This window comes from Heterodontus francisci, chromosome 22 (assembly GCF_036365525.1).
Source record: "Heterodontus francisci isolate sHetFra1 chromosome 22, sHetFra1.hap1, whole genome shotgun sequence".
Lineage (NCBI taxonomy): Eukaryota > Metazoa > Chordata > Chondrichthyes > Heterodontiformes > Heterodontidae > Heterodontus > Heterodontus francisci.
The window spans coordinates 40,896,325-40,923,711 of NC_090392.1; the positions used below are offsets into that span (position 1 = coordinate 40,896,325).

At 53.2% G+C, this 27,387-nt stretch overlaps 1 protein-coding gene across 1 annotated transcript in view; it reads right to left on the bottom strand.

The window, feature by feature from the left end:
- The window catches only part of LOC137381551 (zinc finger protein 385B-like), an 89,492-nt gene extending 64,187 nt beyond the window's left edge, over window positions 1-25,305 (bottom strand). Inside the window, exons 1-3 of the mRNA XM_068054247.1 lie at window positions 25,238-25,305; window positions 25,091-25,121; window positions 23,392-23,487 (exon numbers count right to left, since the gene is read on the bottom strand). Of these exons, the coding sequence (XP_067910348.1) occupies window positions 23,392-23,487; window positions 25,091-25,121; window positions 25,238-25,305 (195 nt within the window). The remainder of the gene's footprint in view (window positions 1-23,391; window positions 23,488-25,090; window positions 25,122-25,237) is intronic.
- Between the last annotated feature and the right edge of the window lie 2,082 nt (window positions 25,306-27,387).

Below are 27,387 nucleotides of genomic sequence, written 5' to 3' on the forward strand. Positions count from 1 at the left end.
CAGGTAAATTCATCAACCACAGGCTCTTTTACATCTACCTAAGGGGCAGACGGGGCCTCGGTTTAACGTCTCATCCAATAATGCAGCGTTCCTTCAGTATTGCCCCTTCAACAGTGCAGCACTTCCTCAGTACTGCCCCTCTGGCAGTGCACTACTCACTCAGTACTGCCCCTCCGAAAGTTCAGCACTTCCTCAGAACTGCCCCTATGACCGGGCAGAATTCCTTCAGTACAGCCCTTTAAACAGCACAGTGTTCCCTCAGTACTGCCCTGCCAACAGTGTATTGCTCCTTCCTTCTTAAACAGACCTAAACAATCCCCATCTAACAGATCAGATGAAAACTTTGGAGTCCTGCAACATCCATGAATGGAATGGTGATGGACAATTAAACAACTAACCGTAGGAGGAGGCTCCACAAAAATCCCCATCCTCAAAGATGGGAGAGCCCAGCACGTCAGAAAAGGCTGAAGCATTTGCATCCATCTTCAGCCAGAAGTGCCGAGTGGATGATCCATCTCAGCCTCCTCCTGAGGTCCCCAGGATCATAGATGCCAGTCTTCAGCAAATCCAATTCACTCCACATGATATCAAGAAACGGCTGAAGGCACTGGATACAGCAAAGGCTACAGGCCCTGACAACATCTCAGCTGCGATGCTGAAGGCTTGAGCTCCAGAACTAGCCGTGCCCCTAGCCAAGTTGTCCCAGTACAGCTATAACACTGGCATCTACCCGACAATGTGGGAAATTACCCAGGTATGTCCTGTCCATAAAATGTAGGACAAATCCAATCCAACAAATTACCGCCCCATCAGTCCACTCTCAATCATCAGTCAAGTGATGGATGGTGTCATTGACGGTGCTACCAAACGGTACTTACACAGCAGTAACCTGCTCACCGAAGCTCAGTTTGAGTTCAGTCAGGGCCACTCAACTCCAGACCTCATTAAAGCCTTGCTCTAAACATAGATAAAAGAGCTGAACTCCAGAGGTGAGGTGAGACATCAAGGCAGCATTTGATCAACTATGGCATCAAGAAGCCCTAGCAAAATTGAAGTCAATGGGAATTGGCGGAAAGCTCCCAACTGGTTGGAGTCATATCTAGCACAAAGGAAGATGGTTTGCAGTTATTGGAGACTAATCATCTCAGCCCCAAGACATCACAACAGGGGTTCCTCAGGATAGTGTTCTAGGCCCAACCATCCTCAGCTGCTTCATCAATGACCTTCCCTCCATCACAAGGTCAGAAGTGGGGAAGTTCACTGATGACGCACAATGCTCAGCACCATCCACAACTCCTCAGTTACTGAAGCAGTCCCTGCCTGCATGCAGCAAGACCTGGACAACATTCAGACTTGGTCTGTTAAGTGTCAAGTGGTATTCATGCCACGCAAGTGCCGGGCAATGACCATCTCCAACAAGAGAGAATCAAACTATCTTCCCTTGACATTCAACAACATTACCATGGCTGAATTCCCCCACTATTAATGTGCTGGGGGTTACCATTGACCAGAAACTAAACTGGACCAGACATATAAATACAGTGGCTACAAGAGCAGGTCAGAGGCTGGGAATTCTGCAGCAAGTAATTCACCTGCTGAGTCCCAAAAGTCTGCCCGCCATCTATAAGGCACAAGCATGATGGAACACTCTCTACTTGCCTGGATTCTCAGCCTCTAACTTGCATGTGCACTCAAGTCTCTGGACTGGGAGTTGAACCCACAACCTTCTGAGTCAGAACCAAGGGTGATATCCACTGAGCCATGGCTGACACTTTCCCAGTAACACAGAACTTCACTAGGAGAATCCAGCAACTGCTTTTTATGATCAAAAAACAAACTAAGTTAAATTATTTAATGTTACATTTTACTTCATGCTCCCTTTTTTATTATTCATTTTGATCTGAGCGTGCATTGACCAAATATCGGCAGTGGCCATTACACCAGCTCTCTACCCATGTGGATACAAACTGATTGGTCATGAGGCGAATTGCAGCTGCAACCATCCCATAACACAGCATGTTGGCACACTGATTCTCTGCTCTTTCACGCTGACTCTCTTTCATGCTGACTCTCTGCTCTTTCACACTGCCACTGCATTTCACTCATTGAAAATAAGCATCACTTGGGAAAGATCAAGGTTCCTCTCGATACCAGTCCCACAGATATTGGCCATGGGGCCAGGCACCCCCTTCCTCCAGCCTCAGCACAGATCACATCTGACATGTACTCTGTCTGCATTTCCAGTTTCAGTTTATCAGCAGCACCCTGAGGTACCTGTGAATGCCAACAGGAGAGGCCAGCAGCAGCGGTACCAGCTGCCAGCTTTACCACCTTCGGACGGCTGCCCAAGGGACCCCCAACTCCCATATCCATTTTGTTGCCCTGTAGCCATCTGGCTGCCTTCCAGAATTGGCCCTGCATAGTCGGAATGAGTTGGGCATAAGGAGTAAGCTCCACTGTAAGCAGAACGGTTTAATTTGGGCCTCTGCCAAGGGAAGACCCAGGAATTAAGGTCTTCCTACCTTATTTCCACATTATTACAATGCTTGTACTTGCTCCAGGTACCAACACTCCACACACAACGGGAATGCCTGGAAGTCTCCAGGCAATGCAACAGAGACAAGGACTAACTTAACAGGGCTCCACCCACTATTCATCTGCTTTGTAACAATAACATTTGACATCAAGGCATCTTAGTAGATATTAGGACAGGTCAAAGAAGCAGGTTTTGAGGAGCATCTTAAAGGAGGAGAGAGAGGCAGAGAGACAGAGAGGTTTAGGAAGTGCCAAAGGAGTGCCATGGTCACCAATGGCAGAGCGATTAAAATCAGGGATACTCAAGAAGTCAGAATTGGAGGAGCACAAGTATCTTGGAGGGTTGTGGAGCTGGAGGAGATTACAGAGATAGGGAGGGGTGAGACCATGGAGAGATTTGGAAACAAGGATGAGAATTTTAGAATTAAGGAGTTGCCAGACTGGAAGCCAATGCAGATCAGTGAACACAGGGATGAAAGATGATTGAGACTTGGTGCAAGTTAGGACATAGGCAGCAGAGTTTTGGATGACCTCAAGTTTTTATTAATTCGTTTATGGGAATGTGGGCATCACTGGCTAGGCCAGCATTTATTGTCCATCCCTAATTGCCCTTGAACTGAGTGGCTTGCTAGGCCATTTCAGAGGGCATTTTAAGAGTCAACCACATTGCTGTGGGTCTGGAGTCACATGTGGGCCAGACCAGGTAAGGACAGCAGATTTCCTTCCCGAAAGGACATTAGTGAACCAGTGGGTTTTTTACAACAATCGACAATGTTTTTACGGTCATCATTAGACTAGCTTTTTAATCCCAGATTTATTAATTGAATTCAAATGTCACCATCTGCCATGGTCCCATGTCCCCAGAGCATTAGCCTGGGCTCTGGATTACTAGTCCAGTGACATTATCACTACACCACTGCCTCCCCGAGTTTATAGAAGGTAGAATGTTGGACGCCGGCCAGGAGAGCATTAGAATATTTGAGTATAGAGGTAACAAAGGCATAGATGAGGGTTTCAACAGCAAAGTAGTTTCCCTCTATCTATCCTATCAGCTTATTTGATCAGGTCAAATATTTCAATTAGATCACCTTTAATCTTCTATATTCCAGCAAATAGAAACCTCATCTATGCAACAGGCACTGCACTCATGCCAAGGTCAATATATCCTTCCTGAGGTGCAGAGCCCAGAACTGGACTCAGTACTCCAGGTGTCAATGAAAGAGTCACTAGTTATGGTGATCCACACTGGCCTTAATGTACTTCAATTAAACACTGGTGAAAAGGATACAAGGCCTGCATTTATGGGGACTGTTTGGTATCAGGAGTTAGAACATTGGCCTTTCCTCTGTGAACTAGGTTTGCTTTTGCCCAGGCTAATAGAGTGAAAATCTCCTTTTCTTCACTGCTGTGAACAGCCTTTGTGAAATGGCCTTGGACAATCTCAGTCCCAGGCATTCAGAAAGGAGCATTTACGGCACAGAATTGCCAATAATTTCAGAAGGGAGGACTTTCAATGGCCAGCTGTTATATCCTGGCCTGAAGAATTAGGTGACTGGCAGTTGAAAGTTTTGTGGGATCTTGGGTGCCTAGTTAACCGCCTGAATCCACTTTAAATGGACAGGAGGCACTCACATCCGGATCAGGCAGAAGACAATCAGAAGTACAAATCGGGCTTCCACGGATTGCAACTTTCAGGGAGGGATGGGTGGAGCATGCACTTTCTCCAGATGTTGAGGGGTCAATCTATCTGTCCCTAGAGCAACAATGCAGGCCTCTGCTGAAAAGTAGGCTCTTTGTATTGTTTAAAGATCTTTGTGGGCCATGGAGTTGTAAATTCCCAGTGCTCATAGAGGCCTGCTCCCTGCCAGTGCCCGTGGAGACACTTGCCTGCTGTGAGACCCTTGCCCACTGTGATATGCTCAACCGCTATGAAATCCTCACCCACTGTGAGACCCTCGCCCACAATGAGATTCCTCACCCACTGTGACACCCCGACCCACTGTATGACCCTCGCATGCTGTGATACTACTACCTGCTATGCTTCCCTCGCACACTGTGAAACCCTTTCCCGCTAAGACCCTCGCCTGCTGTGAGAACTTTGCCCATTGTGAGACCCTCACCTGCATTTTCCACCGGTGGTGCAGGCTGAGATTCAGAGAAAGCTCAGTCTTTCAGCTCAGAACATTACTGGTTGTTGTCTGTGCTCGGACTGCAGAAATACAGTGGCAACTTACAGATACAGAGACAATGGGAAAGAAATTCACTTGTGTAGTGCAGCTTCTAATAATGCTACACAAACATATCTCAATTCCCCGAGGGGGCAGCACCATGGGCTGCTGCATCCAGCGTCCTCGTGGCCTTATTCAATCATATCATTGAATAACACTGTGCAGGGAGTGACACTGCATGCTCCCGGGGAATCAAGGTAAGGCTGCATACTATCCGAATGAATTTCTTCCATAAATGCCTCCTTAATGGAGTTAAAACAATGAACTCACTTCTAGGAGACTTAGAAGTTTATTTGAGAGTTTGGCAAACTGCAAATTCTTATTGTGGAATTATGACAGAGAACTACAAATAACTACAATCAAATTGATGTGAGGTGGGAGCAGCGATCATCCGTGTGAGTGTGTGGCATCAGGCCTGTTGTTTTTCATCATTTCCTGCACACCTCTCCTAAGGTCTCTCAGCCCTTCATGGTCATCTCTGACAGGGAGCCCCCAGTCAGCTCCCACAGGGAGCCTCAGGTCAGGTCCCACAGGGAGCCCCTCTATCTCCCCCAAGTAACAGCAAGGGCTGGAATTCCATGAACTTGATGTGACCCACCACAACCCTGTCTAGTTTTCTGGGTTGGGGATCATTCGCTATTCATGGTGCCTGTTCCCTAATGTTCAGCACCATTCAGAACTCCTCAGATACTGAAGCAGTCCATGCCCGCATGAAACAAGACCTGGACATCATTCAGGCTTGGGCTGATAAGTGGCAAGTAACATTCGCGCCAAACAAGTGCCAGGCAATGACCATCTCCAACAAGCTAGAATCCAACCATCTTCCCTTGACAGTCAATGGCATTACAATCGCTGAATCCCCCACCATCAACATCCTGGGGGTTACCATTGGCAAGAAAGTTAACTGGAATAGCCATATAAATACTGTGGCTACAAGAGTAGGTCAGAGTCTGGGAATTCTGCAGTGAGTCACTCACCTCCTGACTCGCCAATACCTGTCCACCATCTACAAGGCACAAGTCAGGAGTGTGATGGAATATTCTCTATTTGCCTGGATGGGTGCAGCTCTAACAACACTCAAGAAGCTCAACACCATCCAGGACAAAGCAGCCTGCTTGATTGTCACCCCATCCAACACCTTCAACATTCACTCCTTCCACCAGGACGCACAGTGGCAGCAGTGTGTACCATCTACAAGATGTACAGCAGAAACTTATCAAACCTCCTTTGACAGCACCTTCCAAACCCAAGCCCTCTACTACCTAGAAGGACAAGGGCAACAGATGCATGGGAACACCACCACCGGCAAGTTCCTCTCCAAGTCTCACACCAGCCTGACTTGGGACTATATCGCTGTTCCTTCACTGTTGCTGGGTCAAAATCCTGGAACTCCCTCCAGAACAGTACTGTGGGTGTACCTAAGCCAGATGGTCTGCAGTGGTTCAAGAAGGCAGCTGACTACCACCTTCTCAAGGGCAATTAGGGGTGAGCAATAAAATGTTGGCCTTGCCTGCAACACTCGGTGAATAAATTAAAGAAAATAAACCGTTGTGGGGGCAGGGATGAGAGAAGGACCGGGAAGGGCGGGAGGGAGAACGGCAGGGTCAGAAAGAGAGGGACAGGGATAGCGAGAGAGGAACAGGGCAAAGAGAAAGGGATAGGAACAGAGAGAGCAACAGGGCCTGAGAAAGAGAGATCATGCTGTGATTGATGAAATGGTGCATCAAATTTTGGCAAATCGACCAGAGTGTAAACTGACAACCACCCCAGCATGGGCAGTTCATGCAAAGAATTTTCTTCAGATAGTTGAGATGGTTGGAGGATATAGTCCTTACCAACTGGGCTATGGGTGAAATCCCAAATTATCTTCCGTTCTTTGTGATAATCCTCCAGTTCTAGAAGGTACTAAAATTAGCACCATTTATTCTGAGCATTTAAATGCTTTTCATGCAGAGGCAGGCTTTTAGCTAGGCTCATGTATCAGAGAAAATTCAGAGAACACTGACGACCTGAGACACAATTTAATTCAGGAGTTTTGATGTATTATGAAAGAAAGGATGATAGGGAATGGAAAGGCCCTGGTCAGGCAATAGGTTGTGATGGTAAGATCTTATCAAACATGACAATCAAACTGTTAAGGTTCATTCTTCACAGAAGTAGTTACAAAATCTCAGACTCTGAGCAGCTAATTGAAGTAAACGAAGCACCTTGTACCTCAAATGCTCATGTGTTTTGTGATGATGGTCCTGAGGAACAGAATACTATAGATCAAGTGTTGGACAGTGGTAATGTGAGTGATCATGAAAAACGGGACCGAGCTATCGTGTCCAAAGGCCAATTGCCCAGAGTGGGTGCTTGGGTGACGTATATTCCAGAGGTGTCTAGTGAACGGAGGGATGCAACAACTGTGGGATGTGCAGGAGAAGCCACTGACCAGTTTAAATATTGTTTGAATGTTCAGGATGATGGCCAAGAAGCGAGGTCCATGGACTGGCAGAATGGGGTGAAAGTGCAGAGAGTAAGAAAGCACAAAGCAAATGCTGATAGTGAGGCTGAAAGTGACTGTTACATCAGAAAATGATCACTTACTGGAGAAAGACCCTCCAATGGTGCAAGACAGGGATCTTACAGTAGTAGTCCTGAAAGACATCAAAGTGCAAGTAGAGGCCACAATGTGAATAGATTCTACAATGAAATAAAGCCCACAGAACAGTCTCGGAATAGAACCAGAAGTCCTCATGATCGTGAAGTTTTGGTGGCTGCCAATAAACTTGAAGATAAACTAATTTGAGGCAAAAAAGAAAGAATTATATAGTTGGAGAAAGTCTGTAGTTTATTCTGAAGTACCAGATAATGTTCAACCAGCTTTGTCCCTTAGGTGGATTTGTACTGAAAAAGTCCTTGTGGATGGGACTTGTAAGGCTAAAGTGAAGCTGGTTGTTCAGGCTGTTGAAGAGCAACTTGGTGATACAGATGTTAGAGTGGACTCTCCCACAGCTGGGAAAGTAATCTTAAAAATTGTTTTCGCTCTTTTGGCCATATATACATGGGACTTAGATCAATTGACATAAAAGCTGCATTTCTGCAGGGCAATATTTTCAGAACGAAGTGTTTCTGAAGCTTCCCAAAGAGGCAGCCAATGCAGAAGGAATACTATTGAAGCTAAACAAATACATCTGTGGCCTGAATGATGCTTTCAGGATGTGGTAATTTTCAGTGAGAGCTGCTTTACTGAAAATAGGTTGTGTTCAACTTAGAGCAGATCCGGCAATGTTTAATTGGTGTCATACAGGGAAACTTTCAGGCATCATCATGTTAATGATTTCTTATGGGGCAAGGGGTGGAGTGATGTACTGCCGAATTTGAGAACTTCGTAATTAATAAGATTACAGTAGAATTTAGAAGTGGAATCAGGCTGGTGGGGGTTTTAAATGCACTGATTTCGATATTAAGCAAAGTGGGACTTTTATAACTTAAAACCAACAATCCTATTTAGAGAGTGTTACATCCATCCTGGTTAATCATACTAGGCCCTCACAGAAAGATGATGTTTCTGCTGTTATATTTAAAGAAAAGGCAGAGCAGTTGCAAAGCTTGATTGGTCAGTTGAACTGGTTGACCAAGTGCTAGTTTTGATGTGTTGGAGTTAAGTACTACGGCAAAACACCCTAAAGTTAAGAATGTTTTACGGGCAAATAAAACATTATGAAAATTAAATCTGGAAAAATGCATACTGAAGCTCCCAAAGAACATGAAACTAGTCATTTTTAGTGATGCTTCACATGCTAATTTCCCAGATGGGTATTCTGATTTCATAATATTTCTTAGGGGTGAAAATGGAAAATGTTGTTCTTTAGGTTGGGAAGCTAAGAAAATAAAAAGGCTTGTTAAAAGTACTTTGGCTGCTGAAACACTTGCTCTTGTGGAGGCAGTGGATATGGGATTCTATTTAGAAAATATTTTAAGTATGATTCTGTACAATGGGATGCTGATGATAGTATACCCATTGAATGCTGTGTAGATAAATGTTCATTGTGGAATCATGTACACTCTATGAAAAGTGTGAGTGAGAAAAGTTTACAGGTTGATGTTGCTGGCTTGAAACAAATGCTGGAGAGAAAGGAAATCTTTCAAATTAAATGGGTGGCTGCAAATCATCGACTGTCAGATAGTTTAACAGAAAGAAATGCATGTACCAAGAAATTGTTAGGGCTCCTAGAGGTGAGGCATCTCACAATGTAATATAGACTGTGGAGGGTTTGTTTTAATTTTGGCTGTACATTTAAAGTCTAACTATTCTGTTTTATTTAATGAGATAGAAGGGATTGTCTTATTTATACATCAATTGGTTGTAATTGATGGGTATTAATTGTGAACTCACGTGTTCATATGGGAGTCGACTGAAAGAGGGCTTTGCTTCCTGTTGTAGGTGCATGGTCTGAAATAGGTGTCTCTGTAAACAAAGCTTGCAAGTGTATAAAGACTAGACTCCAGTGTTCTATCCTTTACCATTGGGCTATCTGAATTTAGACAGGGGTGGAGTGAGAGGGACAGGAGAGGAGAGAGAAGGATGGGCTGGGGAGAGAGAAGGACAGGACAGAGAGTGATAGGTGTGGATAAAGAGGGATGGGGTTAGGAAAGAAGACCGTGGGCTGAGAGAGCAGGACAGAAGTAAAGAGAAACAGATGGGGGGGGAGATTGGAATGGGAGAGAGAGAGTGAAACGAGCAGAGAGAGAAGGGTGGTGGCAGAGAGAGATGGGGTCAGGATCAGGAGAGAGGACAGGAGCGGGAGAGAGGGACAGGAGCAGGGTGAGTGGACAGGAGCGGGGAGAGAGGACATGAGCCGGGAGAGAGGACAGGAGCAGGGGAGAGAGGAACAGGAGTGGGGAGAGAGGGACAGGAGTGGGAGAGAGAGACAGGAGCAGGGTGAGTGGACAGGAGCGGGGAGAGAGGACAGGAGCGGGGAGAGAGGACAGGAGCAGGGGAGAGAGGAACAGGAGTGAGGAGAGAGGAACAGGAGTGGGAGAGAGGAACAGGAGTGGGAGAGAGGGACAGGAGTGGGGAGAGAGGAACAGGAGTGGGAGAGAGGAACAGGAGTGGGGAGAGAGGAACAGGAGTGAGGAGAGAGGAACAGGAGTGGGAGAGAGGAACAGGAGTGGGAGAGAGGGACAGGAGTGGGGAGAGAGGAACAGGAGTGGGAGAGAGGAACAGGAGTGGGGAGAGAGGAACAGGAGTGGGAGAGAGGGACAGGAGTGGGGAGAGAGGAACAGGAGTGGGGAGAGAGGAACAGGAGTGGGGAGAGAGGAACAGGAGTGGGAGAGAGGGACAGGAGTGGGGAGAGAGGAACAGGAGTGGGAGAGAGGGACAGGAGTGGGGAGAGAGGGACAGGAGTGGGGAGAGAGGCACAGGAGTGGGAGAGAGGGACAGGAGTGGGGAGAGAGGAACAGGAGTGGGAGAGAGGGACAGGAGTGGGGAGAGAGGGACAGGAGTGGGGAGAGAGGGACAGGAGTGGGGAGAGAGGCACAGGAGTGGGAGAGAGGGACAGGAGTGGGGAGAGAGGAACAGGAGTGGGAGAGAGGGACAGGAGTGGGAGAGAGGGACAGGAGTGGGGAGAGAGGAACAGGAGTGGGAGAGAGGGACAGGAGTGGGAGAGAGGGACAGGAGTGCGGAGAGAGGAACAGGAGTGGGAGAGAGGAACAGGAGTGGGAGAGAGGGACAGGAGTGGGGAGAGAGGAACAGGAGTGGGAGAGAGGGACAGGAATGGAAGAGAGGGACAGGAGTGGGAGAGAGGGACAGGAGTGGGGAGAGAGGAACAGGAGTGGGAGAGAGGGACAGGAGCAGGGTGAGTGGATAGGAGCGGGGAGAGAGGACAGGAGCGGGGAGAGAGGACAGGAGCAGGGGAGAGAGGAACAGGAGTGGGGAGAGAGGAACAGGAGTGGGAGAGAGGAACAGGAGTGGGAGAGAGGGACAGGAGTGGGGAGAGAGGAACAGGAGTGGGAGAGAGGAACAGGAGTGGGAGAGAGGAACAGGAGTGGGGAGAGAGGAACAGGAGTGGGAGAGAGGGACAGGAGTGGGGAGAGAGGAACAGGAGTGGGGAGAGAGGAACAGGAGTGGGGAGAGAGGAACAGGAGTGGGAGAGAGGGACAGGAGTGGGGAGAGAGGAACAGGAGTGGGAGAGAGGGACAGGAGTGGGGAGAGAGGGACAGGAGTGGGGAGAGAGGAACAGGAGTGGGAGAGAGGAACAGGAGTGGGAGAGAGGGACAGGAGTGGGGAGAGAGGAACAGGAGTGGGAGAGAGGAACAGGAGTGGGAGAGAGGGACAGGAGTGGGGAGAGAGGAACAGGAGTGGGAGAGAGGGACAGGAGTGGGAGAGAGGGACAGGAGTGGAAGAGAGGGACAGGAGCGGGGAGAGAGGACAGGAGTGGGGCAGAGAGGAACAGGAGTGGGAGAGAGGGACAGGTGTGGGAGAGAGGGACAGGAGCGGGGAGAGAGGACAGGAGCGGGGAGAGAGGACAGGAGCAGGGGAGAGAGGAACAGGAGTGGGGAGAGAGGAACAGGAGTGGGGAGAGAGGAACAGGAGTGGGAGAGAGGGATAGGAGTGGGAGAGAGGGACAGGAGTGGGGAGAGAGGAACAGGAATGGGAGAGAGGAACAGGAGTGGGAGAGAGGGACAGGAGTGTGGAGAGAGGAACAGGAGTGGGAGAGAGGGACAGGAGTGGGGAGAGAGGAACAGGATTGGGGAGAGAGGAAGAGGAGTGGGGAGAGAGGAACAGGAGTGGGAGAGAGGGACAGGAGTGGGGAGAGAGGAACAGGAGTGGGAGAGAGGGACAGGAGTGGGGAGAGAGGGACAGGAGTGGGGAGAGAGGAACAGGAGTGGGGAGAGAGGAACAGGAGTGGGGAGAGAGGAACAGGAGTGGGAGAGAGGGATAGGAGTGGGAGAGAGGGACAGGAGTGGGGAGAGAGGAACAGGAATGGGAGAGAGGAACAGGAGTGGGAGAGAGGGACAGGAGTGTGGAGAGAGGAACAGGAGTGGGAGAGAGGGACAGGAGTGGGGAGAGAGGAACAGGATTGGGGAGAGAGGAACAGGAGTGGGGAGAGAGGAACAGGAGTGGGAGAGAGGGACAGGAGTGGGGAGAGAGGAACAGGAGTGGGAGAGAGGGACAGGAGTGGGGAGAGAGGGACAGGAGTGGGGAGAGAGGAACAGGAGTGGGAGAGAGGGACAGGAGTGGGGAGAGAGGAACAGGAGTGGGAGAGAGGGACAGGAGTGGGAGAGAGGAACAGGAGTGGGAGAGAGGGACAGGAGTGGGGAGAGAGGAACAGGAGTGGGAGAGAGGAACAGGAGTGGGAGAGAGGAACAGGAGTGGGAGAGAGGGACAGGAGTGGGGAGAGAGGAACAGGAGTGGGAGAGAGGGACAGGAGTGGGGAGAGAGGAACAGGAGTGGGAGAGAGGGACAGGAGTGGGAGAGAGGGACAGGAGTGGAAGAGAGGGACAGGAGCGGGGAGAGAGGACAGGAGTGGCGCAGAGAGGAACAGGAGTGGGAGAGAGGGACAGGAGTGGGAGAGAGGGACAGGAGCGGGGAGAGAGGACAGGAGTGGGGAGAGAGGGACAGGAGTGGGGAGAGAGGGACAGGAGTGGGGAGAGAGGCACAGGAGTGGGAGAGAGGGACAGGAGTGGGGAGAGAGGAACAGGAGTGGGAGAGAGGGACAGGAGTGGGAGAGAGGGACAGGAGTGGGGAGAGAGGAACAGGAGTGGGAGAGAGGAACAGGAGTGGGAGAGAGGGACAGGAGTGGGGAGAGAGGAACAGGAGTGGGAGAGAGGAACAGAAGTGGGAGAGAGGGACAGGAGTGGGGAGAGAGGAACAGGAGTGGGAGAGAGGGACAGGAGTGGGAGAGAGGGACAGGAGTGGAAGAGAGGGACAGGAGCGGGGAGAGAGGACAGGAGTGGGGCAGAGAGGAACAGGAGTGGGAGAGAGGGACAGGAGTGGGAGAGAGGGACAGGAGCGGGGAGAGAGGACAGGAGCGGGGAGAGAGGACAGGAGCAGGGGAGAGAGGAACAGGAGTGGGGAGAGAGGAACAGGAGTGGGGAGAGAGGAACAGGAGTGGGAGAGAGGGATAGGAGTGGGAGAGAGGGACAGGAGTGGGGAGAGAGGAACAGGAATGGGAGAGAGGAACAGGAGTGGGAGAGAGGGACAGGAGTGTGGAGAGAGGAACAGGAGTGGGAGAGAGGGACAGGAGTGGGGAGAGAGGAACAGGATTGGGGAGAGAGGAACAGGAGTGGGGAGAGAGGAACAGGAGTGGGAGAGAGGGACAGGAGTGGGGAGAGAGGAACAGGAGTGGGAGAGAGGGACAGGAGTGGGGAGAGAGGGACAGGAGTGGGGAGAGAGGAACAGGAGTGGGAGAGAGGGACAGGAGTGGGGAGAGAGGAACAGGAGTGGGAGAGAGAGACAGGAGTGGGAGAGAGGAACAGGAGTGGGAGAGAGGGACAGGAGTGGGGAGAGAGGAACAGGAGTGGGAGAGAGGAACAGGAGTGGGAGAGAGGAACAGGAGTGGGAGAGAGGGACAGGAGTGGGGAGAGAGGAACAGGAGTGGGAGAGAGGGACAGGAGTGGGGAGAGAGGAACAGGAGTGGGAGAGAGGGACAGGAGTGGGAGAGAGGGACAGGAGTGGAAGAGAGGGACAGGAGCGGGGAGAGAGGACAGGAGTGGGGCAGAGAGGAACAGGAGTGGGAGAGAGGGACAGGAGTGGGAGAGAGGGACAGGAGCGGGGAGAGAGGACAGGAGTGGGGCAGATAGGAACAGGAGTGGGAGAGAGGGACAGGAGTGGGAGAGAAGGACAGGAGTGGGGAGAGAGGAACAGGAGTGGGAGAGAGGGACAGGAGCGGGGAGAGAGGACAGGAGCGGGGAGAGAGGACAGGAGCGGGGAGAGAGGACAGGAGCAGGGGAGAGAGGAACAGGAGTGGGGAGAGAGGAACAGGAGTGGGAGAGAGGAACAGGAGTGGGAGAGAGGGACAGGAGTGGGGAGAGAGGAACAGGAGTGGGAGAGAGGAACAGGAGTGGGAGAGAGGAACAGGAGTGGGGAGAGAGGAACAGGAGTGGGAGAGAGGGACAGGAGTGGGGAGAGAGGAACAGGAGTGGGGAGAGAGGAACAGGAGTGGGGAGAGAGGAACAGGAGTGGGAGAGAGGGACAGGAGTGGGGAGAGAGGAACAGGAGTGGGAGAGAGGGACAGGAGTGGGGAGAGAGGGACAGGAGTGGGGAGAGAGGAACAGGAGTGGGAGAGAGGAACAGGAGTGGGAGAGAGGGACAGGAGTGGGGAGAGAGGGACAGGAGTGGGGGGAGAGGGACAGGAGTGGGGAGAGAGGCACAGGAGTGGGAGAGAGGGACAGGAGTGGGGAGAGAGGAACAGGAGTGGGAGAGAGGGACAGGAGTGGGAGAGAGGGACAGGAGTGGGGAGAGAGGAACAGGAGTGGGAGAGAGGAACAGGAGTGGGAGAGAGGGACAGGAGTGGGGAGAGAGGAACAGGAGTGGGAGAGAGGGACAGGAGTGGGGAGAGAGGGACAGGAGTGGGGAGAGAGGAACAGGAGTGGGAGAGAGGAACAGGAGTGGGAGAGAGGGACAGGAGTGGGGAGAGAGGGACAGGAGTTTGGGGAGAGGGACAGGAGTGGGGAGAGAGGCACAGGAGTGGGAGAGAGGGACAGGAGTGGGGAGAGAGGAACAGGAGTGGGAGAGAGGGACAGGAGTGGGAGAGAGGGACAGGAGTGGGGAGAGAGGAACAGGAGTGGGAGAGAGGAACAGGAGTGGGAGAGAGGGACAGGAGTGGGGAGAGAGGAACAGGAGTGGGAGAGAGGAACAGGAGTGGGAGAGAGGGACAGGAGTGGGGAGAGAGGAACAGGAGTGGGAGAGAGGGACAGGAGTGGGAGAGAGGGACAGGAGTGGAAGAGAGGGACAGGAGCGGGGAGAGAGGACAGGAGTGGGGCAGAGAGGAACAGGAGTGGGAGAGAGGGACAGGAGTGGGAGAGAGGGACAGGAGCGGGGAGAGAGGACAGGAGCGGGGAGAGAGGACAGGAGCAGGGGAGAGAGGAACAGGAGTGGGGAGAGAGGAACAGGAGTGGGGAGAGAGGAACAGGAGTGGGAGAGAGGGATAGGAGTGGGAGAGAGGGACAGGAGTGGGGAGAGAGGAACAGGAATGGGAGAGAGGAACAGGAGTGGGAGAGAGGGACAGGAGTGTGGAGAGAGGAACAGGAGTGGGAGAGAGGGACAGGAGTGGGGAGAGAGGAACAGGATTGGGGAGAGAGGAACAGGAGTGGGGAGAGAGGAACAGGAGTGGGAGAGAGGGACAGGAGTGGGGAGAGAGGAACAGGAGTGGGAGAGAGGGACAGGAGTGGGGAGAGAGGGACAGGAGTGGGGAGAGAGGAACAGGAGTGGGAGAGAGGGACAGGAGTGGGGAGAGAGGAACAGGAGTGGGAGAGAGGGACAGGAGTGGGAGAGAGGAACAGGAGTGGGAGAGAGGGACAGGAGTGGGGAGAGAGGAACAGGAGTGGGAGAGAGGAACAGGAGTGGGAGAGAGGAACAGGAGTGGGAGAGAGGGACAGGAGTGGGGAGAGAGGAACAGGAGTGGGAGAGAGGGACAGGAGTGGGGAGAGAGGAACAGGAGTGGGAGAGAGGGACAGGAGTGGGAGAGAGGGACAGGAGTGGAAGAGAGGGACAGGAGCGGGGAGAGAGGACAGGAGTGGGGCAGAGAGGAACAGGAGTGGGAGAGAGGGACAGGAGTGGGAGAGAAGGACAGGAGTGGGGAGAGAGGAACAGGAGTGGGAGAGAGGGACAGGAGCGGGGAGAGAGGACAGGAGTGGGGCAGAGAGGAACAGGAGTGGGAGAGAGGGACAGGAGTGGAAGAGAGGGACAGGAGCGGGGAGAGAGGACAGGAGTGGGGCAGAGAGGAACAGGAGTGGGAGAGAGGGACAGGAGTGGGAGAGAGGGACAGGAGCGGGGAGAGAGGACAGGAGTGGGGCAGAGAGGAACAGGAGTGGGAGAGAGGGACAGGAGTGGGAGAGAAGGACAGGAGTGGGGAGAGAGGAACAGGAGTGGGAGAGAGGGACAGGAGCGGGGAGAGAGGACAGGAGCGGGGAGAGAGGACAGGAGCAGGGGAGAGAGGAACAGGAGTGGGGAGAGAGGAACAGGAGTGGGAGAGAGGAACAGGAGTGGGAGAGAGGGACAGGAGTGGGGAGAGAGGAACAGGAGTGGGAGAGAGGAACAGGAGTGGGAGAGAGGAACAGGAGTGGGGAGAGAGGAACAGGAGTGGGAGAGAGGGACAGGAGTGGGGAGAGAGGAACAGGAGTGGGGAGAGAGGAACAGGAGTGGGGAGAGAGGAACAGGAGTGGGAGAGAGGGACAGGAGTGGGGAGAGAGGAACAGGAGTGGGAGAGAGGGACAGGAGTGGGGAGAGAGGGACAGGAGTGGGGAGAGAGGAACAGGAGTGGGAGAGAGGAACAGGAGTGGGAGAGAGGGACAGGAGTGGGGAGAGAGGGACAGGAGTGGGGGGAGAGGGACAGGAGTGGGGAGAGAGGCACAGGAGTGGGAGAGAGGGACAGGAGTGGGGAGAGAGGAACAGGAGTGGGAGAGAGGGACAGGAGTGGGAGAGAGGGACAGGAGTGGGGAGAGAGGAACAGGAGTGGGAGAGAGGAACAGGAGTGGGAGAGAGGGACAGGAGTGGGGAGAGAGGAACAGGAGTGGGAGAGAGGAACAGGAGTGGGAGAGAGGGACAGGAGTGGGGAGAGAGGAACAGGAGTGGGAGAGAGGGACAGGAGTGGGAGAGAGGGACAGGAGTGGAAGAGAGGGACAGGAGCGGGGAGAGAGGACAGGAGTGGGGCAGAGAGGAACAGGAGTGGGAGAGAGGGACAGGAGTGGGAGAGAGGGACAGGAGCGGGGAGAGAGGACAGGAGCGGGGAGAGAGGACAGGAGCAGGGGAGAGAGGAACAGGAGTGGGGAGAGAGGAACAGGAGTGGGGAGAGAGGAACAGGAGTGGGAGAGAGGGATAGGAGTGGGAGAGAGGGACAGGAGTGGGGAGAGAGGAACAGGAATGGGAGAGAGGAACAGGAGTGGGAGAGAGGGACAGGAGTGTGGAGAGAGGAACAGGAGTGGGAGAGAGGGACAGGAGTGGGGAGAGAGGAACAGGATTGGGGAGAGAGGAACAGGAGTGGGGAGAGAGGAACAGGAGTGGGAGAGAGGGACAGGAGTGGGGAGAGAGGAACAGGAGTGGGAGAGAGGGACAGGAGTGGGGAGAGAGGGACAGGAGTGGGGAGAGAGGAACAGGAGTGGGAGAGAGGGACAGGAGTGGGGAGAGAGGAACAGGAGTGGGAGAGAGGGACAGGAATGGGAGAGAGGAACAGGAGTGGGAGAGAGGGACAGGAGTGGGGAGAGAGGAACAGGAGTGGGAGAGAGGAACAGGAGTGGGAGAGAGGAACAGGAGTGGGAGAGAGGGACAGGAGTGGGGAGAGAGGAACAGGAGTGGGAGAGAGGGACAGGAGTGGGGAGAGAGGAACAGGAGTGGGAGAGAGGGACAGGAGTGGGAGAGAGGGACAGGAGTGGAAGAGAGGGACAGGAGCGGGGAGAGAGGACAGGAGTGGGGAGAGAGGAACAGGAGTGGGAGAGAGGGACAGGAGTGGGAGAGAGGGACAGGAGCGGGGAGAGAGGACAGGAGTGGGGCAGAGAGGAACAGGAGTGGGAGAGAGGGACAGGAGTGGGAGAGAAGGACAGGAGTGGGGAGAGAGGAACAGGAGTGGGAGAGAGGGACAGGAGCGGGGAGAGAGGACAGGAGCGGGGAGAGAGGACAGGAGCGGGGAGAGAGGACAGGAGCAGGGGAGAGAGGAACAGGAGTGGGGAGAGAGGAACAGGAGTGGGAGAGAGGAACAGGAGTGGGAGAGAGGAACAGGAGTGGGAGAGAGGGACAGGAGTGGGGAGAGAGGGACAGGAGTGGGGAGAGAGGGACAGGAGTGGGGAGAGAGGAACAGGAGTGGGAGAGAGGAACAGGAGTGGGAGAGAGGGACAGGAGTGGGGAGAGAGGGACAGGAGTGGGGGGAGAGGGACAGGAGTGGGGAGAGAGGCACAGGAGTGGGAGAGAGGGACAGGAGTGAGGAGAGAGGAACAGGAGTGGGAGAGAGGGACAGGAGTGGGAGAGAGGGACAGGAGTGGGGAGAGAGGAACAGGAGTGGGAGAGAGGAACAGGAGTGGGAGAGAGGGACAGGAGTGGGGAGAGAGGAACAGGAGTGGGAGAGAGGAACAGGAGTGGGAGAGAGGGACAGGAGTGGGGAGAGAGGAACAGGAGTGGGAGAGAGGGACAGGAGTGGGAGAGAGGGACAGGAGTGGAAGAGAGGGACAGGAGCGGGGAGAGAGGACAGGAGTGGGGCAGAGAGGAACAGGAGTGGGAGAGAGGGACAGGAGTGGGAGAGAGGGACAGGAGCAGGGAGAGAGGACAGGAGCGGGGAGAGAGGACAGGAGCAGGGGAGAGAAGAACAGGAGTGGGGAGAGAGGAACAGGAGTGGGGAGAGAGGAACAGGAGTGGGAGAGAGGGATAGGAGTGGGAGAGAGGGACAGGAGTGGGGAGAGAGGAACAGGAATGGGAGAGAGGAACAGGAGTGGGAGAGAGGGACAGGAGTGTGGAGAGAGGAACAGGAGTGGGAGAGAGGGACAGGAGTGGGGAGAGAGGAACAGGATTGGGGAGAGAGGAACAGGAGTGGGGAGAGAGGAACAGGAGTGGGAGAGAGGGACAGGAGTGGGGAGAGAGGAACAGGAGTGGGAGAGAGGGACAGGAGTGGGGAGAGAGGGACAGGAGTGGGGAGAGAGGAACAGGAGTGGGAGAGAGGGACAGGAGTGGGGAGAGAGGAACAGGAGTGGGAGAGAGGGACAGGAGTGGGAGAGAGGAACAGGAGTGGGAGAGAGGGACAGGAGTGGGGAGAGAGGAACAGGAGTGGGAGAGAGGAACAGGAGTGGGAGAGAGGAACAGGAGTGGGAGAGAGGGACAGGAGTGGGGAGAGAGGAACAGGAGTGGGAGAGAGGGACAGGAGTGGGGAGAGAGGAACAGGAGTGGGAGAGAGGAACAGGAGTGGGAGAGAGGGACAGGAGTGGAAGAGAGGGACAGGAGCGGGGAGAGAGGACAGGAGTGGGGAGAGAGGAACAGGAGTGGGAGAGAGGGACAGGAGTGGGAGAGAGGGACAGGAGCGGGGAGAGAGGACAGGAGTGGGGCAGAGAGGAACAGGAGTGGGAGAGAGGGACAGGAGTGGGAGAGAAGGACAGGAGTGGGGAGAGAGGAACAGGAGTGGGAGAGAGGGACAGGAGCGGGGAGAGAGGACAGGAGCGGGGAGAGAGGACAGGAGCAGGGGAGAGAGGAACAGGAGTGGGGAGAGAGGAACAGGAGTGGGAGAGAGGAACAGGAGTGGGAGAGAGGGACAGGAGTGGGGAGAGAGGAACAGGAGTGGGAGAGAGGAACAGGAGTGGGAGAGAGGAACAGGAGTGGGGAGAGAGGAACAGGAGTGGGAGAGAGGGACAGGAGTGGGGAGAGAGGAACAGGAGTGGGGAGAGAGGAACAGGAGTGGGGAGAGAGGAACAGGAGTGGGAGAGAGGGACAGGAGTGGGGAGAGAGGAACAGGAGTGGGAGAGAGGGACAGGAGTGGGGAGAGAGGGACAGGAGTGGGGAGAGAGGAACAGGAGTGGGAGAGAGGAACAGGAGTGGGAGAGAGGGACAGGAGTGGGGAGAGAGGGACAGGAGTGGGGGGAGAGGGACAGGAGTGGGGAGAGAGGCACAGGAGTGGGAGAGAGGGACAGGAGTGGGGAGAGAGGAACAGGAGTGGGAGAGAGGGACAGGAGTGGGAGAGAGGGACAGGAGTGGGGAGAGAGGAACAGGAGTGGGAGAGAGGAACAGGAGTGGGAGAGAGGAACAGGAGTGGGAGAGAGGGACAGGAGTGGGGAGAGAGGAACAGGAGTGGGAGAGAGGGACAGGAGTGGGAGAGAGGGACAGGAGTGGGGAGAGAGGGACAGGAGTGGGGCAGAGAGGAACAGGAGTGGGGAGAGAGGAACAGGAGTGGGAGAGAGGGATAGGAGTGGGAGAGAGGGACAGGAGTGGGAGAGAGGAACAGGAGTGGGGAGAGAGGAACAGGAGTGGAAGAGAGGGACAGGAGTGGGGAGAGAGGACAGGAGTGGGGCAGAGAGGAACAGGAGTGGGAGAGAGGGACAGGAGTGGGAGAGAGGGACAGGAGCGGGGAGAGAGGACAGGAGCGGGGAGAGAGGACAGGAGCAGGGGAGAGAGGAACAGGAGTGGGGAGAGAGGAACAGGAGTGGGGAGAGAGGAACAGGAGTGGGAGAGAGGGATAGGAGTGGGAGAGAGGGACAGGAGTGGGGAGAGAGGAACAGGAATGGGAGAGAGGAACAGGAGTGGGAGAGAGGGACAGGAGTGTGGAGAGAGGAACAGGAGTGGGAGAGAGGGACAGGAGTGGGGAGAGAGGAACAGGATTGGGGAGAGAGGAACAGGAGTGGGGAGAGAGGAACAGGAGTGGGAGAGAGGGACAGGAGTGGGGAGAGAGGAACAGGAGTGGGAGAGAGGGACAGGAGTGGGGAGAGAGGGACAGGAGTGGGGAGAGAGGAACAGGAGTGGGAGAGAGGGACAGGAGTGGGGAGAGAGGAACAGGAGTGGGAGAGAGGGACAGGAGTGGGAGAGAGGAACAGGAGTGGGAGAGAGGGACAGGAGTGGGGAGAGAGGAACAGGAGTGGGAGAGAGGAACAGGAGTGGGAGAGAGGGACAGGAGCGGGGAGAGAGGACAGGAGTGGGGCAGAGAGGAACAGGAGTGGGAGAGAGGGACAGGAGTGGGAGAGAGGGACAGGAGCAGGGAGAGAGGACAGGAGCGGGGAGAGAGGACAGGAGCAGGGGAGAGAAGAACAGGAGTGGGGAGAGAGGAACAGGAGTGGGGAGAGAGGAACAGGAGTGGGAGAGAGGGATAGGAGTGGGAGAGAGGGACAGGAGTGGGGAGAGAGGAACAGGAATGGGAGAGAGGAACAGGAGTGGGAGAGAGGGACAGGAGTGTGGAGAGAGGAACAGGAGTGGGAGAGAGGGACAGGAGTGGGGAGAGAGGAACAGGATTGGGGAGAGAGGAACAGGAGTGGGGAGAGAGGAACAGGAGTGGGAGAGAGGGACAGGAGTGGGGAGAGAGGAACAGGAGTGGGAGAGAGGGACAGGAGTGGGGAGAGAGGGACAGGAGTGGGGAGAGAGGAACAGGAGTGGGAGAGAGGGACAGGAGTGGGGAGAGAGGAACAGGAGTGGGAGAGAGGGACAGGAGTGGGAGAGAGGAACAGGAGTGGGAGAGAGGGACAGGAGTGGGGAGAGAGGAACAGGAGTGGGAGAGAGGAACAGGAGTGGGAGAGAGGAACAGGAGTGGGAGAGAGGGACAGGAGTGGGGAGAGAGGAACAGGAGTGGGAGAGAGGGACAGGAGTGGGGAGAGAGGAACAGGAGTGGGAGAGAGGGACAGGAGTGGGAGAGAGGGACAGGAGTGGAAGAGAGGGACAGGAGCGGGGAGAGAGGACAGGAGTGGGGAGAGAGGAACAGGAGTGGGAGAGAGGGACAGGAGTGGGAGAGAGGGACAGGAGCGGGGAGAGAGGACAGGAGTGGGGCAGAGAGGAACAGGAGTGGGAGAGAGGGACAGGAGTGGGAGAGAAGGACAGGAGTGGGGAGAGAGGAACAGGAGTGGGAGAGAGGGACAGGAGCGGGGAGAGAGGACAGGAGCGGGGAGAGAGGACAGGAGCAGGGGAGAGAGGAACAGGAGTGGGGAGAGAGGAACAGGAGTGGGAGAGAGGAACAGGAGTGGGAGAGAGGGACAGGAGTGGGGAGAGAGGAACAGGAGTGGGAGAGAGGAACAGGAGTGGGAGAGAAGAACAGGAGTGGGGAGAGAGGAACAGGAGTGGGAGAGAGGGACAGGAGTGGGGAGAGAGGAACAGGAGTGGGGAGAGAGGAACAGGAGTGGGGAGAGAGGAACAGGAGTGGGAGAGAGGGACAGGAGTGGGGAGAGAGGAACAGGAGTGGGAGAGAGGGACAGGAGTGGGGAGAGAGGGACAGGAGTGGGGAGAGAGGAACAGGAGTGGGAGAGAGGAACAGGAGTGGGAGAGAGGGACAGGAGTGGGGAGAGAGGGACAGGAGTGGGGGGAGAGGGACAGGAGTGGGGAGAGAGGCACAGGAGTGGGAGAGAGGGACAGGAGTGGGGAGAGAGGAACAGGAGTGGGAGAGAGGGACAGGAGTGGGAGAGAGGGACAGGAGTGGGGAGAGAGGAACAGGAGTGGGAGAGAGGAACAGGAGTGGGAGAGAGGAACAGGAGTGGGAGAGAGGGACAGGAGTGGGGAGAGAGGAACAGGAGTGGGAGAGAGGGACAGGAGTGGGAGAGAGGGACAGGAGTGGAAGAGAGGGACAGGAGCGGGGAGAGAGGACAGGAGTGGGGCAGAGAGGAACAGGAGTGGGAGAGAGGGACAGGAGTGGGAGAGAGGGACAGGAGCGGGGAGAGAGGACAGGAGCGGGGAGAGAGGACAGGAGCAGGGGAGAGAGGAACAGGAGTGGGGAGAGAGGAACAGGAGTGGGGAGAGAGGAACAGGAGTGGGAGAGAGGGATAGGAGTGGGAGAGAGGGACAGGAGTGGGGAGAGAGGAACAGGAATGGGAGAGAGGAACAGGAGTGGGAGAGAGGGACAGGAGTGTGGAGAGAGGAACAGGAGTGGGAGAGAGGGACAGGAGTGGGGAGAGAGGAACAGGATTGGGGAGAGAGGAACAGGAGTGGGGAGAGAGGAACAGGAGTGGGAGAGAGGGACAGGAGTGGGGAGAGAGGAACAGGAGTGGGAGAGAGGGACAGGAGTGGGGAGAGAGGGACAGGAGTGGGGAGAGAGGAACAGGAGTGGGAGAGAGGGACAGGAGTGGGGAGAGAGGAACAGGAGTGGGAGAGAGGGACAGGAGTGGGAGAGAGGAACAGGAGTGGGAGAGAGGGACAGGAGTGGGGAGAGAGGAACAGGAGTGGGAGAGAGGAACAGGAGTGGGAGAGAGGAACAGGAGTGGGAGAGAGGGACAGGAGTGGGGAGAGAGGAACAGGAGTGGGAGAGAGGGACAGGAGTGGGGAGAGAGGAACAGGAGTGGGAGAGAGGGACAGGAGTGGGAGAGAGGGACAGGAGTGGAAGAGAGGGACAGGAGCGGGGAGAGAGGACAGGAGTGGGGCAGAGAGGAACAGGAGTGGGAGAGAGGGACAGGAGTGGGAGAGAGGGACAGGAGCGGGGAGAGAGGACAGGAGTGGGGCAGAGAGGAACAGGAGTGGGAGAGAGGGACAGGAGTGGGAGAGAAGGACAGGAGTGGGGAGAGAGGAACAGGAGTGGGAGAGAGGGACAGGAGCGGGGAGAGAGGACAGGAGCGGGAGAGAGAGGAACAGGAGTGGGGAGAGAGGTAGGGGTATGACCCAATGCAAGGGATGTCTAAAACGTGCTCCATGAAAAAAATAGGTTAGTGCTATTTGGATTTATTTTCAGCCACAAACATAAAACAAAGGACAGTGTTTTGAAATGTTTCCACGAGTTACATATTCTATTTAATACTGTGCACTGCAGTATTAAAAATACAGACTGACCTGGGAGTTGAAGCACAGCTGACAAATATTGCAGGAGTTGATATGCCTCTTGTTTGGAGGTAAGGGGATTCCAAGCATGTGACTGACGACTGCCCTCTGCACCAAGAACAAAAATACATGACAGTAAAATCACAACTAAACCATCACCCACAGTATCACAACATAACGCTCCCAATCGCATCGGAACAAAATGATCACAACTGAATTGGGCCCAACTTTAAGAAGGAAAATACACGGCAGTGGCAAAGATATAGTGTCACAGAAATCATGCAATATAAATTAAAGGAACTCAAGAAGCTCGACACCATCCAGGACAAAGCAGCCCGCTTGATTGGCACCCCATCTACAAACATTCACTCCCTCCACCACCGACGCACAGTGGCAGCAGTGTGTACCATCTACAAGATGCACTGCAGCAACGCACCAAGGCTCCTTAGACAGCACCTTCCAAACCCGCGGCCTCTACCAACTAGAAGGACAAGGGCAGCAAATGCATGGGAACACCACGACCTGCAAGTTCCTCTCCAAGTCACACACCATCCTGACTTGGAACTATATCGCCATTCCTTCACTGTCGCTGGGTCAAAATCCTGGAACTCCCTTCCTAACAGCACTGTGGGTGTACCTACCCCACATGGACTGCAGTGGTTCAAGAAGGCAGCTCACCACCACCTTCTCAAGGGCAATTAGGGATGGGCAATAAATGCTGGCATAGCCAGTGATGCCCACATCCCATGAATGAATTAAAAAAAAGTAAAGTGGGTGCAGGAGCAGAGGAATCTGGGGGTGTATGTGCAAGATTATTGAAGCTTGCTGGGCAGGTTGAGAAAGATTTGATAAAGCATATGTGATCCTGGGCTTTTTAAATTGGGGCACAGAGTATAAAAACAAGGAAGTTATGATAAACCTTTATAAAAGATTGTTTTGGCCTCAGCTGGAGTATGTGTCCAGTTCTGGGTTTTGTGTGTGTACACCTTTAAGAGGTGTGGCTACGAGAGCATGTTAGTCATGTAAGAGCTATTATGTAACACACCACGTTGTCATGCTCACAAGGAGTGTAGCAATAAAAATACAGAAACAAACTGAAAAGTTATTAAAGTTAGAACAATTTTTAAAGATTGGTACATTGTCAACAAAATGGAGGATAAGTCACATGACTCATATCACCTCCTGCACTGTAATCCACATCCATTGTCTACCAAGTCTGAAAACCAATGGAAATAAGATGGATAATCACACTTGGCTGTCAGCTATACTCAAACCAACTAAGACAAAGGCCTTTCCCAGACTTTTCATTTCTGACTAACCTTCACTACAATGGAGTGTAAACAACACTCATATCCTCAAAATAGAGCCATCGAAAGGCCATTGTGCAGCCCAGCAAGAACTGAAACCTAACATCACATGGGTAAAACTAGCACATGTAAGTTCCTTAAAAGGTAATCATTTTGAGGAACAAAGTGGGTCTTGCCAGTACAGAACTTCAGACATCAAGATCAGTCGGGTCTCTCCTAAGCCACACAAAAAATATCTAAAGCCATCCTGAAATCCAGCAAGGCTGAGAGAGAGAAGGATCAGTTCCAGTCAACACAGCTGAACCCTGCTGAGACAAATGGGAATCCAGCTACAGCAGAGACAATGGAGTGCCTTTGTAAAAACTATTCTTCTACCTGTGAGAATTGAACTAAGCCATCAGCACCATCTCCAACCTGAAGAGGACTGCCAGAAGGCTGCAACAGCCCAGCAATTATCAGACAACCTGCAATCACAAAATTCACCTTCTGAGAGGATCGACAGGTTTTCCCTGAAACAACAGAATTTTACACCTTGAACTCTGACCCTTTACCTTCCATCTATCTTCTCTTGAGAGTACGTGCAAGAGTGAATCCGTTGCTTGAGTGGTGTTGCATACATTTCGAGGAATGAATATTGTTGAATGAATAGTTAATCTTCTGTTTTAAACCTACAAGAAAGCCTGTTACTATCTGTTTATTTGGCAAACAAAACACAGGGGTTGTAACACTGGTAACACAAAAACACTGTCTGTGGTCAGTTGGAAGGTGAACAGTGGAAACCAGTCACACCATCACCCACCTGGCCATAACAATGTGATTCTGAGTGTTTAGCAGTCTTGAACCAACACCTATACAGTAAGCATCTCAATGTATTAGCTGCTATCTCAGTATTCAGAACTCAAAATATTGCGTTACTAATCCCATCTGAGTGGTCAGTCTTTGTGTGAAATCAATACAAACACAGAGGTTCAAGAAGCAAGCAACACTGGACAGGATGTTAAAATATTAGAGAGGATGCAGAAAAGATTCACGAGAATGGTTCCAAGGATGAGGAACTTCAGTTACGTCGATAGGTTAGAGAAGCTGGGTCTGTGCTCCTTGGAGAAGAGAAGATTAAGAGGAGATTTGTTACAGGTGTTCAAAATCATGAGGGGTCTGGATAGAGTAGATTGCAAAACATTGCTCCCATTGCGGGAAGGATCCAGAACATGAGGACACCGATTTAAGGCAATGAGCAAAAGAATCAACAGTGACATGAGGAAAAACCTTTTCACACAGCAAGTGGTTAGGATCTGGGATGCACTGCCTGAGAGGGTGGTGGAGGCAGATTCAATCGAGGCCTTCAAAAGAGATCATTATCTGAAGAGAAAAGATTTTCAGGGCTATGGGGAAAAGGCAGGGGAGTGGGACTAGGCACGTTGTTGTTGCAGAGAGCAAGCACAGACACAATGGACCAAATGGCCTCCTTATGTGCTGTAACCATTCTATGATACTATGATTCTACGATTCTTAACTTATTGACAACCTTGCCTTCTAATTTATCTCGTATTAGTCCCAGTATTAACCGAAACATCTGGGTTGGAAACACAAATTCATCCTCCATTGATATTAAAATTTTTTACATTCCCTGTGCCACATTTGCACCATTCACTGTGAAGTATTTCCAAGATACTCTTTGCAAGGTTTTCACCAATAATTTAATCATTTCACTATCCTCCCATTCAGTCTTTTAACTATTCCCAATGCAATTTATCCCCATCTGCTGTGCAATGTTTTCACTATTTCATTTGCTTTAGAATCATGAATTAGAAGCTGTACAGGGGGGCATCATAGTGACCTGGCTACAATTTGGGCACGACTGGAAGATTCCAAGTTATTACGGGCTGAAAACTGGTTTGCTCCCTTTTTCGGGAGGGGAGGTTGTGATTCACAAATACCCCATGCCTGGTCCTGTCAAGACAGGCAGTATGCAAAGTCCAGCCTCCATTGATGCCAACATTTACTTACTGCCTCCTCATTTCAATGATTTCAGTCTGCAGTCCAGCAGCAAATGCGCTGCTGAGTAGGGGGCCCAGTAGCGTGCATGGCCAGCACGTGTTCCAGCGAGCCTGCACGTCTAAAGGCAGCCTGCCCTCTAAAAGGGGTGCTGCACCCATTACACAGAAGCTGCTGCAGATTGCCTGCAGTGCAAGTGGTTATAAAGAGGACACCAAATGGACAGCCAAGAGAGAGAGAAGGCTCCCAGGTTCTTGGATGTGGTGCTGAAGGCCTTCGTTCTGGACGTCAACAGGAGGAGAGAGGCCATGCTTCCACAAGGGCTCAGCAGGACCTGAAGGACCACCTTCAGAAAGGAATGGAAACAGGTGGCCAGTATAGTCAGTTCCTGCCCTCTGGACCCAAGAACCTGGCAGCAGTGTAACAAGAAGTCTAATGAGCTCACATGGGTGGTCAAGATCAGTGAATGCATCTTCACATCACACCTCCTACCCAAAGCACCAGCATTAGCTTATACTGTTGAATGTACCACACCCCCATCACTTACCCAGCAACAAACCTGGTACTCAGGATTCAGACCCAACATCTAGATACTGCATCTCATCCTCATACACCCGCCCATGATTCCAGCCTCACAACCACCTCATGCTGTTTCCACATACTCCAACTATTCGGCTGTGGCATGTGCACCACTCAAACACAGTGC